We start from the raw sequence: 19,200 nt of genomic DNA on the forward strand, positions 1-19,200 counted from the left end.
CCATAAATCAAAGTGTTTTTTATTGGACTTTTCATTCTGTTGTTGTTTTTTTTTTTTTTTTGGTTGTCAAGAATCCATAATTATGTTAGTATCACTCTCTTTGTTTGTCTAGTGAAATTTGTTATTAGGAAGTTTGAGTCGTTTTCTTTTCAAGATGGGGGATTTTAGTTTCTCTTTCATTTTCATATAAATTCTAGAATAAGCTTGTTAATTTCTGTAGACATACAATTGGGAGTTTGAAAGGATTGCATTAAATTTTTAGATGAATTTGAGGACTGTTTTCATCTTAGCATTATAACATTGAACATTGGATGTGTTTGTATTTACTTGATTTTTCTTTGATACGTTTTAGCATTATTTATTATTTATTTATTTACTTATTTAGTGTAAAAGGCATGCACTTTTTTGTTAAATCTTCCCTGAATATTTCTTTCTTTTTTATGCTATTATGGTTGAAATTGTTTTTTGTTTGTTTGTCTGTTTCATTATAAGGTTACTCATTGCTAGTACATAATGAGTAATTGGATTTTTTTTATGTTGATCTTGTATCTTATGACTTTGGTAAATTCATTTGTTTCAATGGGTTTTAGTAAATTTCTTAAATATTCTTATTAACAAATTTATGTCTTTGTAATCAATGACAGTTCTACTTTTTTAATTTTCAGAGTTTTTTTGTTATTCTTATGTAGGTTTTGCTGGCAAATATTTTTGATTCAATGTTAAATGGAGTGGTAGTAGTAGGCATTCTTCTTTTTTTCTCAGAGTTTGAGCTAAAGCACCAGGGTTTCACCATTAAGTATAACATTAGCTGTAGATTTTTTTCCTAGGTACACTTTAGCAGGTATAGAAAGTTTCTTTCTATTCCTAGATTGCCAGGAGTTTTATAATAAATAGTTATCAGATTTGTAAAATGTTTTTCTGTGTTTGTTGAAAGAATCATTGCATTTTTTGTTTAACCTGTTAATATTCTGTATTGAACTAATTGATTTTGGATGTTGAGTCAAAATTGCATGTGTAAAATAATCCCATTTGGTAATGTTGTGTAATAATTTTTGTATGGTGATGAATTCAGTTTGCTAGTTTTATTGGGGATTTCTGTATCTGCACTTATCAGGAATTTTTATTTGTATTATTTTTTCATGTTATTTTTTGTCTACTTCTCATATCAAGGTAATGCTATTCTCATAAGATGAATCAGGAAGTGTTACCTCATTTTTTGTGTGTGTGACAAAAATTGTTTGTGGACAGAAGGCAACAGCCAGTACCTCCGTGTTTAGGGATACCAAGGCAGGTAAAATCCCCAGGCAACATTCCAGCCTGCCTGCACAGAAAGCAGGAGCCAGCACCATTACGACCATAGTGCATCAGGCAGGCAAAAACCCTGAGAATCCCTCCACTCTACCCACACAGAAGGCAGGAACCAGCCCCACCATGATCTAGTAGGCCCCACATCACTTCTGTGCTAGTCATCAACAAGAACCACCATCACAATTTCTATCACTGCAAGGATGGGTTGCCACCACAGTAACAGCCGCTACTACTGTGCAGGTGACTTGCAAAATATTCAGCTGCATTGAGACAAGGAGAGTCACTAGAGGAGCCCGGAAAAGGTGAAGGAAGTCTTCCTCCTCAAAGTCCACTCCAGAGTTATAGAAAAAGGAACTGATGTACCAGATATCAACATAGATTTACTAAAAACATGAGAGAAAAGAAAATACGACACTGCCAAAGAAATAAAGTAATTCTCAAGTACTAGACCATGCAGAACAAGAAACCCTTGAAATGACTAAAAAGGAATCCCTAGTAACTATCTTAAAGAAACTCACAGAGACAAGAGAATACTCAGTCAACACAATGAAATGAGAAAAAGTCTCCAGAATATAAAGGAGGAAATTTAAAAATAGATTAATACTTTTAAAAACAATGCAGCAGAACTCCTGGAACTGAAGGGTTCATTCAATAAAAAATATATAAAAAATAAAAAGCAAGCAAAAGCTCAAGCAGGAGATTAGAGCAAGCAGAAGAAAGAATTTTTGATCCTGAAGATGATCTTTATTAAATAACCCAGGAAGACAAAAGAGAAAAAGAAGGAAAAGGAATTTTTAAAAAATGAAGAAAGTCTAAGAGAGCTAGCAGACAACAATAAGTGCACAAACATCTGAATCATGGGTGTTCCAGAAGGGGAGGAGGAAGGTAAAGACATTGATACTCTATTCAATGAAATAATAGGGGAAAGCTTTCCAAATATAGAAGGAGACACAGACTTCAGGTTCAGGAAGCTCAAAGGTCCCCAAACAGATTCATTCCAAAAATATCCTCTACAAGACACATTATAGTTAGACTGGCAAAACTCAAAGACAGAGAGAATCCTAAAAGCAGCAAGAGGAAAATATCAAATCACTTATAAGGGAAGCCCCATCAGACTAACAGCAGACTTCACAACTGAAACTGTACAGATGAGAAGAAAATGGGAAGTGGGATGACGTATTCAAAATACTAACAGAAAAAAAACTGCCAGCCAAGAATACTATAACCAGCAAGGCTATCCCTCAGAAATGATGGATAAATAGTGGATTTCCCAGACAAACAAAATCTGCAGGATTTTATCACCATCTGACCAGCCCTGCAAGAAATTCTCAATGGAATCCTGCATCTGGAATCTGAAAAATAATGACCACTACTATGATATACAAGAAAGAACAAAGCCCACTGGTAAAACACAAATGCAAATGAGTAATAAAAAAGAAACTAAATCTTACCAGCTCAGAAAACCAACAAACATTGATGACAAATAATAAAAGGGGATGTTTTAGAGAGAATATCTGAATGAAAAGAGAAAATGCCAGGAGTAAGACAATACCTCTCATAAATAACCCTCTGTGTAAATGAGTTAAGCTCCCCAGTCTGATGGGTTAGATTAAAAACTAGACCCAACTATATGTTGTCTTCAAGCGACTCACTTCACCTACAGCGATGCACACAGACTAATAATGAGTGGATGAAAGGAGATATAGCATGTATCTGGAAACAAACAAACAAAAAAGAGCAGGAGTAGCTATTCTTGTATTGCATAAAATAGGTTTTAAAAACCATAATAAGAGACAAAGAAGGCCACTATATAATGATAAAGGGATCTATCTAGCAAGAAGAAATGACAATCATAAATATATATGCACCCAACACTGGAGCCCCTAGATATATAAAGCAAACACTATCAGACCTAAAGAAAGAGATAGACCCAAACGTGATAATAGTGGGGAACTGAACAATCCTTGCTCAGCATTGGACAGACCGTCCAGGCAACAAATCAACAAATAAGCACAGGATTTTAACTACATTTTAGACCAATTGGACCTGGCCGAGATCTAGAGACCATTTCATCCAACAGCCACAGAACATACATTCTTATCAGTACATGGAACATTCTCCAGGATACACCACATATTAGGTCACAAATCAAGTCTCAACAATTTTTAAAAAATCAAAACTGTCTCAACTATTTTTTCAGATCACAATGGATTAAAACTAGAAATTAATAACGAGAATCTCATAACACTGTCCAAATACATGGAAATTAAACAACAGGCTCCTAAATGACCTATGATCCCAAGAAGAAATTAAACAGGAAATCAAAAAAATTCTAGAAAACAGGAAAATAGATACATTATATCAACATCCGTTAGATACTGCATGAACAGTACTAAGAGAGAAGTTTATCACAATAAATGTTCATATCAAAATAATAGAAAGATTTCAAATAATGCTAGTCCTTGAAGAACCAGAAAAACAAGAATGATCCAATCCCAGAGTAATAGATGGGAAGAAATAGTTAAGATCAAAGAAGTAAATGATATAGAGAACCCCAAATTGACACAAAATATCAATGAAACAAAATAGAAAAACTATTAGTAGGTCAACTAAAGAGAAAAAAAGAAGAAGAGAGAAGACCCATATAACAAAAGTCAGAAATGAAAAGGAGACATTACAACTCGTATCACAGAAATGCAAAGAATAGTTAGACACTGTTACAAACAACTATAAACCAGCAAATTTGACAGCCTAGAAGAAATGGATAAACTTCTGGACACAAACAAACTTCCAAACTGAACCAAGAAGAAATAGAAAACCTGAACAGATGAATGACAAGCACAAGATTGAAGCAGTAATCAGTTTCCCAAAAAAGAAAAGCCCAGGTCTGGGTGGCTTTACTGCTGAATACTACCAAACTTTAAGGATGAATTAATGCCAGTTGTCTTCAAACTATTCCAAAAAATTGAATCAGAGGCCACTCACCCAAATACATTCCATGAGGCCAGCATCACCTTAACACCAAAACCAAAAAGAAAAAAAAGAAAACTGCAGGTCAATATCTCTGATGAACATAGAGGCACAAATCCTAAATAAATTACTAGCAATCAGCATACAGCAACACATCAAAAAACTTATTCACCATGATCAAGTGGAATTCATCCCAGGGAGTCAAGTATATGTAAGTCAATAAATATGATACACCACATCAACTAAATCAAGGACAAAAATACATATGATTATCTCAATAGATGCAGAAAAAACATTGAACAATATTCAACATCCCTTAATGACAAAGGCTCTCAGCAAATCAGGCATAGAAGGAATGTATCTTGACACCGTAAAAGCCATATATGACAAACTCACCACCACTATCCTGATAAAGCTTTCAGCTCTTTCGAAATGGGAACAAGATAATAATGCCCACTATCACTATCACCGCCCCTATTTAAGATAGTACTGGAAGTACTAGCCAGAACAATCAGGCAAAAGAAAGATATAAGGGAATCCAGATTGGAAAGGATGAAGTCAAACTGTTCATGTTTATAGATGACATGATCCTGTTTATGGAAAAATCTAAAGACTGTATCCAAAACCTCTTAGAGTTGATAAAGAATTTCAGTAATGTTGCAGGATAAAAAATCTATGCTCCCAAATCAGTATCATTTATATTCTCCAATAATGAACTAGCAGAAAAAGATCTCAAGCAAGTAAGCCCATTTATAATCACCAGAAAAATAAAATACCTAGGAGTCAATTCAACCAAGGAGCTGAACGATCTCTACAACAAGAACTACAAATCACTCCTGAATGAAGCTAAAGAAGACAAAAAGATATGGAAAGACATGCCATGCGCTTGAACAGGAAGAATCAACATTGTGAAAATATCCACATTCCCCCAAATAATTTACAGATTCAGAACAATCACTGTCAATATACCAATGACATTCTTCACAGAAATAGAAAAAGCAATCCTAACACTTATATGGAGCAACAGAACATGCTGAATAGCCAAAGCAATCCTGAGTAAAAAAAAAAAACAACGCTGAAGGCATAACATTACTTGACTTCAAATTATACTAGGAAGCTACAGTAACCAAAACAGCATAGTACTTGCACAAAAATAAACACTCAGACCAATGGAACAGAATAGAGAACCCAGTAATCAAACCACATACTTACAACCAAGTGATCTTTGACAAAGGTAACAAGAATATACGTTGGGGAAAAAACTGCATCTACAAAAAATTGTGCTGGGAAAATTGGGCATCCATATGCAGAAGAATGATACTAGACTTACACCCTTGCCATATACCAAAATCAACTCAAAATGGATTAAAGACATAAGTATAAGGTCTGAAACTATAAATTTCTTAGAATAAAGCATGGGAGAAACACTTCAGGAAGCAGGATGGGGGCAAAGATTTTCTGAATAAGAGGCCAAAAGCACAAACAACAAAAGAATATAATAAGTGGTATTATATCAAACTAAAAACTTCTGTACAAGAAAGGAAACAATCAACAGAGTGAAAAGGCAACCTACAGAATGGGAAAAAATATTTGCAAACTGTATGTCTGACAGGAGATTAACATCCAGAATGTACAAGGAGCTCAGACAGCTACAGACATAGTAAACACACACACACACACACACACACACACACACACACACACACACACGTGTTCCAATTAAAAAATGGGCAAAAAAGCTGAATAGACATTTTGCAGAGGAAGACATACAAGTGGTCAACAGGTACTTGAAGAAATGCTCAACATCATTAATCATCAGGGAAATGGAAGTCAAAACCACTTTCATGTTTCATCTCATGCCAGTTGGAGGGGCTATAATAAAAAAGACTGAGTGACAAATGCTGGCTAGGATGCAGATAAAGGGGAACTCTTCTACACTGTTGGTGGGATTGTATATTAGTGTAGCCACTATGGAAAACAGTACAGAGGTTTTTCAAACGACTAGAGATAGATCTGCCATAGGTTCCAGCAATGCCGTTTCTGGATATATACCCAAAGTAATCGAAATCACCATGTTGAAGGGATACCTGCACTCACATATTCATCACAGCTCTATGTACACTAGCCAAGATATGGAACCAACCTAAATGTCCAGTGGTGGATGACTGGGTAAGGAAAATGTGGCACATAGACACAATGGAATACTACTCAGCCATAAAAAGAATGAAATTCTGCCATTCACAGTAACATGTAGGATCTTGGAGAAAATTATGTTAACAGAAATAAGCCAGGCACAGAGAGAAAAATACCACAAGTCATCACTCATAGATGGGAACTAAGAGAGAAAGAAGGAAGGAAAGAAATACCACAGTGGTGTGTTGGATTTGTAGAGGGAGAGAACAGGTCTAAGATTGCTAAAGGGTGGGGGGAGGGATAAGAGGTTGATCAGAGTTTTGGGGATGCAGGGAATAATTGCAATTTGAGGTGGTGGATATGCTGATAGTATTGATCTGATCACCAAATCTTGGGCATAGGTACTGATGGTCAGCTCTGTGCCCCATGAATATGTACAATCAATAAAAATTAAAAACATAATAAAATAAGTCTAAATTTACCTTCCAGGGAATACACTATGAAACAGTGAGAGAGAAAAGGAGTGAAATTAAATTTATTTCCTTTTTTTTTTGTTTCCTGTCAGTGTAAATAAAATGTTCCAAAACTAAGAAAAAAAAATTGTTTGTTTAGAATTAACGTTAATTCCTTATTACATGTGGTGCAACCTCCCAGTTAAGACATTTAGTTTCATCTTTTCTCTGTGGAAAGATTTAGATCTCTTTAATTATTTTTACACCATTTTTTTTAACGTATTGCCTCCATGAGTTGGTTTGAGCTTACCATGTACATCTTAACTTATTAGAATCAGCTACAGATTTATACTACCTTAATTCCAGTAATATATAGAAACATTACCCATATATAACAGAGTCAGAAATTTCCTGGGATAAAAGACATTATCTTGACACATATCTTTACAGTGTCTTTATGGGAACAGAACCCAGAATTTTCCCAGCCCTAGGTATGTGCTAGTCGGCGGTGGAATGTCAGGAACCCAGATTGGTAGGAACCAGGTGAGTGATAAGCAGAGACCAAAATTTGCTTTTTTTTTTTTTTTTCCTGGATATTGTTTCTTTGCCCTCAGAGACTCAGCAAATCAGAAATGTTCACTGGCTACCTGAACAGCCCCTATCTTAACCCCCAACATTTTCCTTTAAGATTCTTTGCTTGCAAGACTTTTGGGAGTTCAGAATTTTTCTCAGCATTACCCATCCAACTTTTATTACTTGGCCTTGTAATTAAAGCCAAATTTGCCTCTCTGAAACCCTGGTGTTAATGTCTTGGTTTAGTTGCACTGGGGTGAGTAAACCCAGGTTTAGTTTGGTAACATTATTATATTATACAATTTTATTTCTATTGAAGAAACTGGGAGAAGAAAGGGTAATAAGTATGTAATAATTTTATTAACTTTTCAATTTGTAGTTTATGATTATCTTTATTTGACTTACAGATTTGAATTATCATCTGGAGTCATTTTGGCAACCCAGTACTGCTTTGCTCCCATTTACCTTTTTGTACTCTTATTGGCAACTATATTGTATTTTTATATATTACAGGAAGAACATTACATTGTATATATATATGATTTTATACAATTGATTTCTAAATCCGTTAGAAGAAATGGGAAAATGTTCATTTATACTGTCTTTTATAGTTTAATATTTACCTTTAATAGTGCCCTGTGCTTTTTTGTGTGAATTTGAATACTGTCTAGGGTCCCTTGCTTCCAGCCTAAAGAAATATTTAAAAATACATTTCTTGTAAGGGAGGTCTGTCAGCAACAAATTCTGCCAGTTTTGTTAACCTGCGTATGTCTGTATTTCACCATAATTTCTGAAACGTAACTTTATTTTTTCCTCTTTATAATAACATGTTCATTATGCCATTCTTATATTATTCCAAAGACTAGATACTGTCATCATTCTTACCAAGTGTCATAATCCCCATGGTAATAATCTCTGAGTAATTTTGGTTTCATTTTATCACTCAAGCCCACTTCAATCCAGATGACTCGAATCAGGCATTTCCCTCTTTGAAGAGGAATTTCAGTGTTAGCAGAAACTTTGAGAAACCGTTTTACAGAATTCCTTGTCTAGTTTGTGGCAGAAACCAGAGAGGAAAAGGCAGACTTTTGGGCTGTCACACACACACGCACATGCACCCCAACCTAATAAACAGATAACTAAAGATTTGATTTATAGATAGATGGATGGATTAACATAATCTGGGAGTTTCTGGGCAAATAGCTATCAGACACTGCAAGTGGAAATTGGCACAAGGATTATGGAGTCCATTTACACTGTGACCCTGCTATTTTCTTCCACTATATACACAACAGCAGTTTTTCCAATTGTGTAATATAATTGTAATAAAATTGAAGATTTACAAATTAGTTTATTGGATGAGAACAAACATCTTTTAATAGATTGGAAGAGAGCGACCATATTCATTTCTTGTTTGCTTACAAATTTAAAGTAAAATAAAATATTTTTTCAACTTTAATATGCATCTGTAAAAAGAAAAAAGTTATACATGGGTTTTATTACAGCAATATAAGAGCAAAACATAATTATTAATATCATCATGTAATTGGCCCACATTTAAATTCCCCCATTATTCCCCCAATGTCCTAGGTTGTCAAACCAAAATTTAATAAAGAATCAGGAGCCCACATCGCTGCCACGTGGATAGAGACCAGTCCTGATCCATCAGGTCCATGGTCTCCTGGTAACAGGACTCCCTGCTGGAAAAGAATTTCCTCCATTGGTATCTAATGGAAGTAATACAGAGTCTTATGGGAAATGTAGTTTAACCCTCCAAAGATGTCATCAGCACAGGACTACGGGAACGTTATTCCAGGTTTCTTCCGTGCATGCGTGTCCCCACCCAGTCCCGCCATCTTTCACCTGGAATTTCTGGACACTGCGGCTGTCCCCATGCTCCTTTTCAGATTCTGGTATTAAGTTCTGTGACCCTCAAGGGAGGGGCAAGGGTGAAAGAGGAGCCCCATGGGCCTCAGGGTACCCTGGGGAGCAGGATGAGTGTCCCAGCACTTGGTGCTGCCAAAACGCAGGTGGGTCTGAAGTGAGCCTGACCTTCAGTAAGAGTGTAGACATGGGCCAGCCAGGGAATCGGCAACCTGGGCTGTGCTTTCAGTAACTGCTTTGTCAGAAGATGGTCCACTGCCAGAAGGCTGGGTGTGCACTTCCAGAAGCTCTGTGACTCGGTTGCGGAGGTGTGTGCAGACAGCCTGAGCCTGCAAGTTGTGCGGTGAGTCCACATTCTAGCCCTTCCATACCGGAGCTTGGTACTAGCCTATCTGACATTTAGTTTACCCATCTATAATTTGAGCAGATTAACAGTATGAGTGAAGTGTCCCCAAATTCCAAGAAAAATAATTGTGAAGTGTGTGCACACTGAGTGTTCCTATATGGCAGTTGTATTTGTGGTTTGTCTTGCTGTCTCTTCAGCTACTGAAGTTTCTGCTCCCCTCCTGCACTGTGTAACCTGCCTAGCACTTCTGCTCTGAGTTTACAGAAGTTTCTGTATGACCTAGTTTCCAGAGACAGTGCCTTCTAGGGAGGAGATTGGGATACTGAGTGATGGTCTGTAGTTTTTTTTTTTTTTTTTTTGGAATAAAGCAGGTCTTACAAAGTTTGAAGGAGGGTGCCCTATGAATAGGAATCCACCCTGAAAAAACACCCCTATGGTTTGAATCCTGTCAGTAGCAATTTAGAACAGAGGCAGAAGAGTTCCAGAAAGGTCACGGTCCTAGCATTGCACAGCACATGCAATTATTCATCCTAGTCCCTAGGGTGCACACTAGTTGATTGACTGATTAAGATGTTCTCATTCAACAGCTGTCTGAGACTGGGTAGTATTGGGAGCTTTGGACCAACTTTCATAAAAGAGATGAGTTTGACTGAGAAGAATAGGTAAGGGCCTAGGAAATGTTACTTATTAAAGAATGGTTCTCAAAGAACAAAATTACAACAAATTTAAAGATCTCAGTTGACTTCATTATGATTCTGCAATCATGCAACATGTCATTCCATAAAATAGGATAAGTTTTACAGTGAGCTGAGCAAAGGAGGTTGATTGTATAGAAAGAAAAAGGCTGAAGAAAGAAGAAAGAAAAAGTGGACTGGTTATTTTTTTTTCCTTCCTTTTTAGCTAACGTGCAGAGATTTGGTTATAAGAATCTAGGACTAAGCCACACTGATCTCCCATGTTTTTTTTTTTTTTAAATATACTAGAGATATTTATTTTATTATTTATTTATTTTCTCTGTTGCTTTGAGTGACAGCTACCGCTGGTACAGTCCCAGGACAAGGGTGCAATTGAGGGTTTTCTCTCAGCACCAGGTAGTTCTCTCATTAATTCATTCCATTTTTCTTTCTTTTTCAGCTGTGTGCCAGAGTACTCTGTGCATTTCCAAGAGCAACAAAAAATGAATAAATCTTACGTGAGTTGTTTATTCTGTTTTATATTGTATTTTATGAGTTTTATGGTCTCCATGAGTTAAAATGAAAAAGTTTAAATAAGTAAAACTCGGCTTAAAGGAAATGTGCATAAAGAAGATAAAGTTGGCCTGTAGACATAGCAGGTTATAAGAACTTAGAGTCTTCTAATTTAAGTGTGAGTTTATCCCTGGTGTTTCTGATGTCATGGCAAAAAGGTAACTTCAGGGCCAACCCCTTGGCTCACTCGGGAGAGTGCGGCGCTGGGAGCGCAGCAGCACTCCCGCCGCGGGTTCGGGTCCTATATAGGGTGGCCGGTGCGCTCACTGGCTGAACGCGGAGTGCGGACGACATCAAGCCAAGGGTTGCGATCCCCTTACCGGTCACAAAAAGAAAAAATAAAAACGGCAACTTCATTTGTTCCATGATTGGAATGGAATTTGAGAGGAGAGTATGCTAGTTTTTCATGGGACATCAAGACATCCTGGGCCAGCCCCATGGCTCACTTGGGAGATTGCGGCACTGTAGCGCCGAGGCCACAGGTTTGGATCCTATATAGGGATGGGCCAGTGCACTCACTGTCTGAGCGTGGTGCAGACCATATCATGCCAAGGGTTGCAATCCCCTTACCGGTCAAAAAAAATAAAAAAAGACATCCTGACACCAATGTCCGACAAACCATCTTCATTGATCACATAGGTGATGTAGTGTAAAGTTTTTCACTACCGATCTGGAAGTAAACACGTTTAGTTTTCTGCAGTGAAAACTGTTACCTAATGCTAAAGCACAACTTCTTAATGAGGTCATTCTGGAGTTTCTTATATAGTGTGCTTCCAGGCAGCTTGTGGAAGGCATTACTTTATTCATACATAAAACCTGGATTGTCTATAGGTTTGAGTTAACCACAGGTCCTTAAATAACTCTTCCAGAGACAGTGCCTTCTAGTGGGGAGATTTCTAGATTTCTTCTAAGAGGGATGTTTCTCTCAGTTCATCTGTACATGCAAATGTGCAGCACGTTATTCAAAGTTATAAATCTCCCCTTAGAAGCCGCAGAGCATCTCAAGCATGTCACCAAGAGCAGCCAAAATTCAAAGGAGGACAATTAGATTTCACCTATCATTAAGAGGAAAAGTAAGAATTTTCAGCAATCTTCAATAAACTGTAGTTTTCCATAAATTCCTACTACATGCAAAATATTCTTTGTCCCTCTTAATAGGCCAAGAAATATTTTTATTATGCCACTACCTGAAAACTTAATTGAGATCCTAGTGACTGTCATCTGCCCCTCCACATACACCCAGCTAACAGTGAGGAGATTGGCATGAACATGTGGGCACATCCTTTCAGACGGGGTTGGTGGGAAGGGGAAGCACCCTGCAGACACCTGTCTAAGCAGTCAGTTATTCTCATTGGCCACCTGCTCTAGTTATTTCATTAGGGATCAGACTTGATCCCTTGGATAGATCTTTCATGCCTTTTTACTTTGCCATCTGGGCTCTTGCTGTTCTGTCAATATCCATTTTTCTTAATTGTCTGCCTTTGCTCTTGACCAATTTCATTTGTCTATTTTGTTCTTATGTTAAGTTGGGGATTCCATTTCCTCATTTTTTTTAAAAATGTAACTCTGGTCTTTTGATCAGAGTAATGATTTAGTGTAATCACTGCTTTAAAAAGCATGGACTTCCTGTGTACTCCAGTTTATTAGACCAAACTAACCACACACTCTCTGAGACAGGCCATTTGTTCTGGCTTCCCCTTTCTCCAAGGCTGCTATGGAACAAAGCCTTTAGAAGCTCTGTTGTTTACCAGGCACTGTTTGTGTCACATCCTAGGTCCTTAGAGTGCTGAAAATATCTTTAGACATATATTTTCTTACAAAACACTGGGTTTGATTCATGCCAACAGTGAAAGCACAACTGGGCTGGTGTCTAAGAAGGCTCACTGGTGGCTGGCAGTAGGTGCTGCTGGAGACTTCAGATGCCAGTCACACGTTCAGGTCCCTAGGACTTCTGACCAACCAGGATTCCCACAACATTCTTCTTTCTATTTAGTCTAGATAAACTTGCTAGAACAGCTTAAAGACTCAGTGAAATGTACTTCTGTTTGCCAGTTTATTATGAAGGAAAGTTTGAAAAACACAAACAGTCAAATGAATACACTCACATAGGGCAAGGCCTGGAAGGTCTGGGATGCAGGAGCTTTCATTCCCTTGGGGTTGGCATATGCCATCTTCCTGGCACAAAACGTGGGCATATGGATTAGTTCAGCTGTCCAGAAGCACCCCTAAACCTGTGACTTTTGGTTTTTGTGGAGGCCTCACTATGTAGGCATTGTTGATTAAATCATTGGCCAATGGTGCTCAACTTGATCTTCAGGACCTGTACCCTCCCCAGAGGTTGGGGGTGGGGTGAAAATCCCAACTCCCTAATTACAAAGTTTCTCTGACAGCCATCCTTCATCCTGTCGTTGCAGCCAGCCATCAGGCAACTCATTAGCATAGAAAAATACATTCTTATCAGTTTGGAGATTCTGATGATTTTATGAGTTGTATGCCAGGAGATGAGGACAAAGATCAAATGTATATACATTTTCACATTATCACATAGGTAAAATTTTGTCATATGTATTCTTTTTGACTTTTATGTGATTGTTCCATCAGTTACTGAGAGGGGATTATTAACTCTCCAGTATGATTGTGGATTTTTCAGTTTCTCATATTAGTTTTGTTGTTTTTTGTTTCAGTTACAGTCATGTGCCTCGTAAGCACATTTTGGTCAACAACGGACCACATATATTATGGTGATCAGACCAATAATCTATAGCATATAGCCTAGGTGCACAGTAGGCTGTACTGTCTGGGTTTGTGTAAGTCTGTTATGTTCATACAAGAATGAAGTCATCTAGTGACATATTTATCAAAATACATCCCAGTCATTCAGCAACACATGATTGTACTTTGAGGCTTGTTTATAATTGTTACATCATCTTCACGTATGATCCTTTTATTATTATGAAAGTGCTCTCTTTATTTCTGGTAGTATATATTGCCCTAAGTCTCTTTTTGCTAGTATTAATACCTCCACTTAAGATTTTATACTTACTGTGTGTGTAGTATATCTTTTTCCATTTTTCTCTTTTTTAACTTTAATTCTGATTGCATCTTTGTATTTAAAGTACGTCTCTATGGATTACATACAGTTGGTTCTTACTCTGTCTAAAATAGAATATTCACCCCAATTCTATTTATCATTATTAATATATAATCATTAATACGTTATTTATAAGGTTGGATTTAAGTCTGCCATTTTGCTACTTATTTTCTCTTTGCGTCAATTGCCTTTTGGTCCATTTGCTTTTCTAACATCTTTTTGGTTACTCAAAGGTTTTTTAAATGTTTCAATTTGATCGTCTATTGACTATAAAATAATTATTTAAATTATTTTTAATTTTGGTAAGAAACACGTAATGTAAATTTATCATCTCAACCATTTCTTAACCCTAGTGTTAGATCTGTTGTGCAGCAGATATGCAGAACTCTCTTTTTTTATCTTGGAAAACTGAAACTCTATACCCATTAAATGACAACTTTCAGTTACCTCCTTCCAACCCCTGACAACCACCATTCTACTTTGTGTTTGTAAAAATTTGACTTCTTTTCAGTGGGGACATACAATATTTGTCATTTTTGAATGGCTTTTTTCACTCTGCATGATTGCCTTTGTTTTTAAGGCTCACTACTATTTCTTTGCACGTAAACACCACATTTTTTTTTATCCATTACATTGTCTATGGACATTTGGGTTGGTTCCACCTCCTGGCTAAGTGAATAATGTTGCTATGAATACAGGTGTACAAATATCTTTTTGAGATACTGCCATCAATTATGTTGGATATATACATAGTCAGATTGCTGGATTACATGGTAATACTATTTTTAATTTTTTAAAAAGCCACTCTACTATATTTTATAGTGAGTTCACCATTTTACATTTCCACCAACAGTTTACAAGGGTTCCAATTTTGTCAACACTTGTTATTTTCTATTGGGTGCAAAGTGATATCTCATATGGTTTTGATTTGCATTTCTCTAATGATTAGTGATGTTAAGCATCTTTTCATATGCTTGTTAGTCATTTGTATATCATCTTTGGAGCAATTTCTGTTCAAGTCGTTTGCCCATTTTTCAGATTATTTGTTTTTTGGTTGTTGAGTTGTAGGAGTGTATGTATGCATTCTGAGTGTTAATTCCTTATGAGATATATGACTTCAAGTGTATAATTTTGGGGGTGCTCATGTAAATAGTGTTAGGTTTTTCATTTCAAATTCCACTTGGCTGTTGCTGGAACATAGAAAGGTGATTGAATTTTGCATATTAACTTTGTATCCTTCAATGTTGACATAATCACTTATTAGTTTTAGTTTTTTTGTCTGTCATTGAATTTTCTACATAGACTATCATATCATCTGTGAACAAAGACAATTTTATTTATTTCTCATCTATATGCCTTATATTTCATGTTATGTTATTGCATTAGCTAATATTTTCAGTACAATATTGAGAGGAGGGGTGAAAGAGTACATTCTTGCCTTGTTCGTGATTTTGTAGGAAAGCTTTGAGTTTTTCACAATTAATTATGACATTAGCTGTAATTTTTTGTAGATAGTCTTTATCAAGTTGAGGAAGTCCCCCTCTATTTTTAGTTTACTGAGAGTATTTATCATGAATGGGTGTACTATTTTGTCAAATGCTTTTTCTGCATTTATTGCTGTAATCATGTTATTTTTATTTTACTCTGTTAATGTGATAGATTACATTAGTTGATATTTAAATGCTGAACTAGCTTTCTGTGCCTGGAATAAAACTCAGACTCACTTTGTCATGTTTCATAATTCTTTATACATATTGTTGAATTAGGTTTGCTCATGTATTTTTTAGGTGTTTTGCATGTATGCTCCTGACAGAGAATGGTTTATAGTTTTCTGTTCTTGTAATGTCTTTTTAAGTTTTGATATTGAGGTAATGCTGTTCTCATAGAATGATTTGGTAGTATTCCATCTATTTTATCCTCCTAAATAGATCATAAGTAATTGATATGATTTCTTCCTTAAATATTTGGTTGGATTCACCAGCGAACACCTCCGGGCTGTGTGCTCTCTGTGTTGAATGTTATTATTTTCTTAATTCTCACAATAGATATAGGCCTATTCAGACAGTATATTTCTTCTTGTGGGAGTTTTGGCAAATTGTTTTGTTACAGAACTTGGTCCATTTCATCTAGGTTATCAAATGTGTGCACACAGAGTTGTTCATAGTATTTCTTTATGACCTTTTTAAATGTCCACAGAATCTGTAGTGAGGTCCTCACTTTCATTTCTGACATTAGTAATTTTTGTCTTGCATTTCTTTTTCTTAGTCTGTCTATAGGCTTATCAATTTTATTGATCTCACAAAAACAGCCATTTTTTGTTTTTAATTTTCTCTATTGATTTTCTATTTTAATTTATTGATTTCTGCTCCAATTCTTTTTTTTTTTTCTTCTGCTTCCTTTGAGTTTGGTTTGCTGTTCCATTTCTAGTTTCCCAAGGTATAAACTAAGATGATTGATTTTAGATGTTTCTTGTCTCCTAATATAGGCATTCAATGCCACAAATTTCCTTTAAAGCTCTGCTTTTCATGCATTTCATAAATTTTGATGATCCTTGTTTTCATTTTCATTTAGTTACATACTTCAAAATTTATTTTAAACTTTTTTCAGTGACCTATGTATTGTTTAGAGCATTTTGTTTAATGCCACTCTATTTGGGGATCTTCCAGTTACCATTCTGTTATTGATTTCCAGGTTAATTTCACTGTAGTCTCAGAGCACACATTGTATAATTTCCATTATTTTAAATCTGTTAAAGTATGTTTTATGGCCCAGAATGTGTTCTGTCTTGGTAATTGTCATATGTAAGTTTGAGAATAATATCTATTTGTTGTTTTTCAATAAAGTAGTCAATAAATATCAATTAGATTGAGATCTTGTTAAGTTTAACTGCCTTTACTGATTTTCTTCTGGATTGATCTATTTTTGATAGAGGATGTTGAAGTTTTTTTAAATGTGTTGGCAGATTTTATTTTCTTTTTTTGTAGTTCTATTCTTTTTTGTCTCACATAGCTTGACAGTCTATTGTTAGGCACATACATGTTAAAAGCTGATGCCTTCTTGAAGAATTAACTCCAACAGCCTGATGTAATGCCATTTTTTATCCCTGATAACTTCTTGCTTTGAAGTCTACTGAATCTGAAGTAAGTATAGCTACTTCTGCTTTCTTTTGGTCAGTGTTGTTAGTGTTGTATATTTTTCTTTATCCATTTACTTTGAATTCATGTTTGCCTTTATATTTATTGTGTGTTTCTTGTAGACAACATATACTTGGTGCTTGTATTTTGATCCTCTCTTGCAATCTCTTTTAATTAGTTCATTCAGATTCTTAATATTCAAAGGGATCATTGATATATTTGGATTAATATCTACCTTTTTTTTTTTTACTATTTTGCATTTATTCCTCCTCTTCTATGCTCTTAATTTTATCATCCACTCTTTTTCTGCCTTTTATGGTGTTAATTGAGCATTTTATGAGATTCCATTTTCTCTGATTTCTGAGAATGTGCTTTTTATGCTTATTTATTTAGTTAGTTTTTTACTAGTTGCCCTATATTTTGAACTACACTTTTATAACTAACCCAATTCTATTTCAATTGACATTATACCAGTTCAGGGCAGTGAGATTTGCTTATAAAAAAATCTTAATTTCTTTCTCCCTTCCTGCTGTTTTCTGTGTATCATTATCACTTCATTTTACTTATGTACAAGCTTACATAACTATGTATGTGTGTTTGTGTGTGTGTGTTAAAGCATACATAATTGCATACAGTTGTGTTATACAAACTGTTATCAGTTGGATCAATTAAGAAAAATAACAAGTTTTTCTTAGCCTTACTTATTTGTTCTTTTATGCTCCTCCTTTCTTTATGTAGATCCAGTTTTCTAACCTATATATTTTTTCTTCTCTGAAAGAAATTCTTTTAACATTTTTTGCAAGACAGTTATACTGGCAACAAATTTCCTTAATATTTGTTTGCATTAGAAAATCTTTATTTCTCCTTCACTTTTGAAGGATGATGTCACAGGGTACAGAACTCTAGGTTGGTGAGTTTCTCTCAACACTTTGAATATTTTACTCCACTCTTCTTGCTTGCATTGTTTCTGAGCAGATGTTGGATGTAATTCTTATCTTTGTTTCTCTATACGTAAGATGGTTTTACCCGACTCTGGCTTCTTTCAGACTTTTATCTTTGATTTTGTGTAGCTTGAAAATGATATGCCTAGGTGTAGAAAATTGGTACTTACCATGCTCGGTGTTCTCTGAGCTTCCTAAATCATTGATTTAGTGTCTGACCGTCATTTGTGGAAGTTCTCAGACATTGTTGTTTCAAACGTTCTTCTGGTTTCTCTCTCTCTCTTTCTCTCCCCCCCCCCTTTTCTGGTATTCTCATTACTCGTACATCTTTTGAAGTTTTGCCGCAGTCCTTGGATATTATGTTCTCTACCTTTCCATCTTTTTTCCCTTTGGTTATTAGTTTTTGGAGTTTCTATTGATGTATCCTTAATCTGAGATTTTTTCTAAGCTGTGTTCAGTCTATTCATAATCCCATCAAAGACACTCTTCCTTTCTGTTACAGTATTTTTGATCTGTGATTTTGGTTTTGGTTTGATTGTTTGTTGTACATAATTTTTGTCTCTCTGCTTACAATGTCCATTCTTTGTTGAATGCTGCCTACATCATACATTTGAGCCCTAAGCTAATTATTTAGATTTTTTTTTTAATTCCCTTTTTGATCATCTTAGCATCCTGCCCAAGGGCCCACTTCTTAAATCTAGTGCATTGGAAATTAGGTTTCAACATGTTGATTTGAGGGGAGGAGGTACAACGTTCAGACCATAGCAGAAATGTTCTATAGTCTCCCTCTCTCCCTCCATCACTCACTCACTCTCCCTGCTCTGCTTCCACCATCTTGCAGTGTGGGACAATTTTCACTGTCACCACCACCAGAAGGACTTTGGACTCCCCAGCCTCAGAAACTTTAGCAATAAATTTCATTTTTCTTTATAAAGAGACAGTTTCAAGTATTTTGTTATAAACAATGCAAATGGACTAATACATCTGCCTATGACTGGGTCCTCCTGGAGTTTTTAACCCTCAGAGATGTCTACACTGAGTCCTGAGCAATTTTTCAATCACAGTTCAGATTTTCCTGCTCTGACACTGGCTCGTATGACTGTTTCCAGTAGTAAGTCTCT

The 19,200-nt window shown here is 35.8% G+C and overlaps 1 protein-coding gene across 6 annotated transcripts in view; it reads left to right on the forward strand.

The window, feature by feature from the left end:
- Positions 1–19,200, forward strand: part of LOC134375060 (zinc finger protein 845-like) — a 61,015-nt gene that overhangs the window by 33,048 nt on the left and 8,767 nt on the right. For 5 of the 6 annotated variants that reach the window (XM_063093200.1, XM_063093202.1, XM_063093201.1 and 2 more), the window contains one exon: positions 10,801–10,858. In XM_063093200.1, the coding sequence (XP_062949270.1) occupies positions 10,801–10,858 (58 nt within the window). Of the gene's footprint in view, positions 1–7,313; positions 7,407–10,800; positions 10,859–19,200 lie in introns of all 6 variants that reach the window. The other variant, XM_063093203.1, reaches the window with a different exon arrangement.

This window comes from Cynocephalus volans, chromosome 4, assembly GCF_027409185.1.
Source record: "Cynocephalus volans isolate mCynVol1 chromosome 4, mCynVol1.pri, whole genome shotgun sequence".
In the NCBI taxonomy this organism is placed as follows: domain Eukaryota; kingdom Metazoa; phylum Chordata; class Mammalia; order Dermoptera; family Cynocephalidae; genus Cynocephalus; species Cynocephalus volans.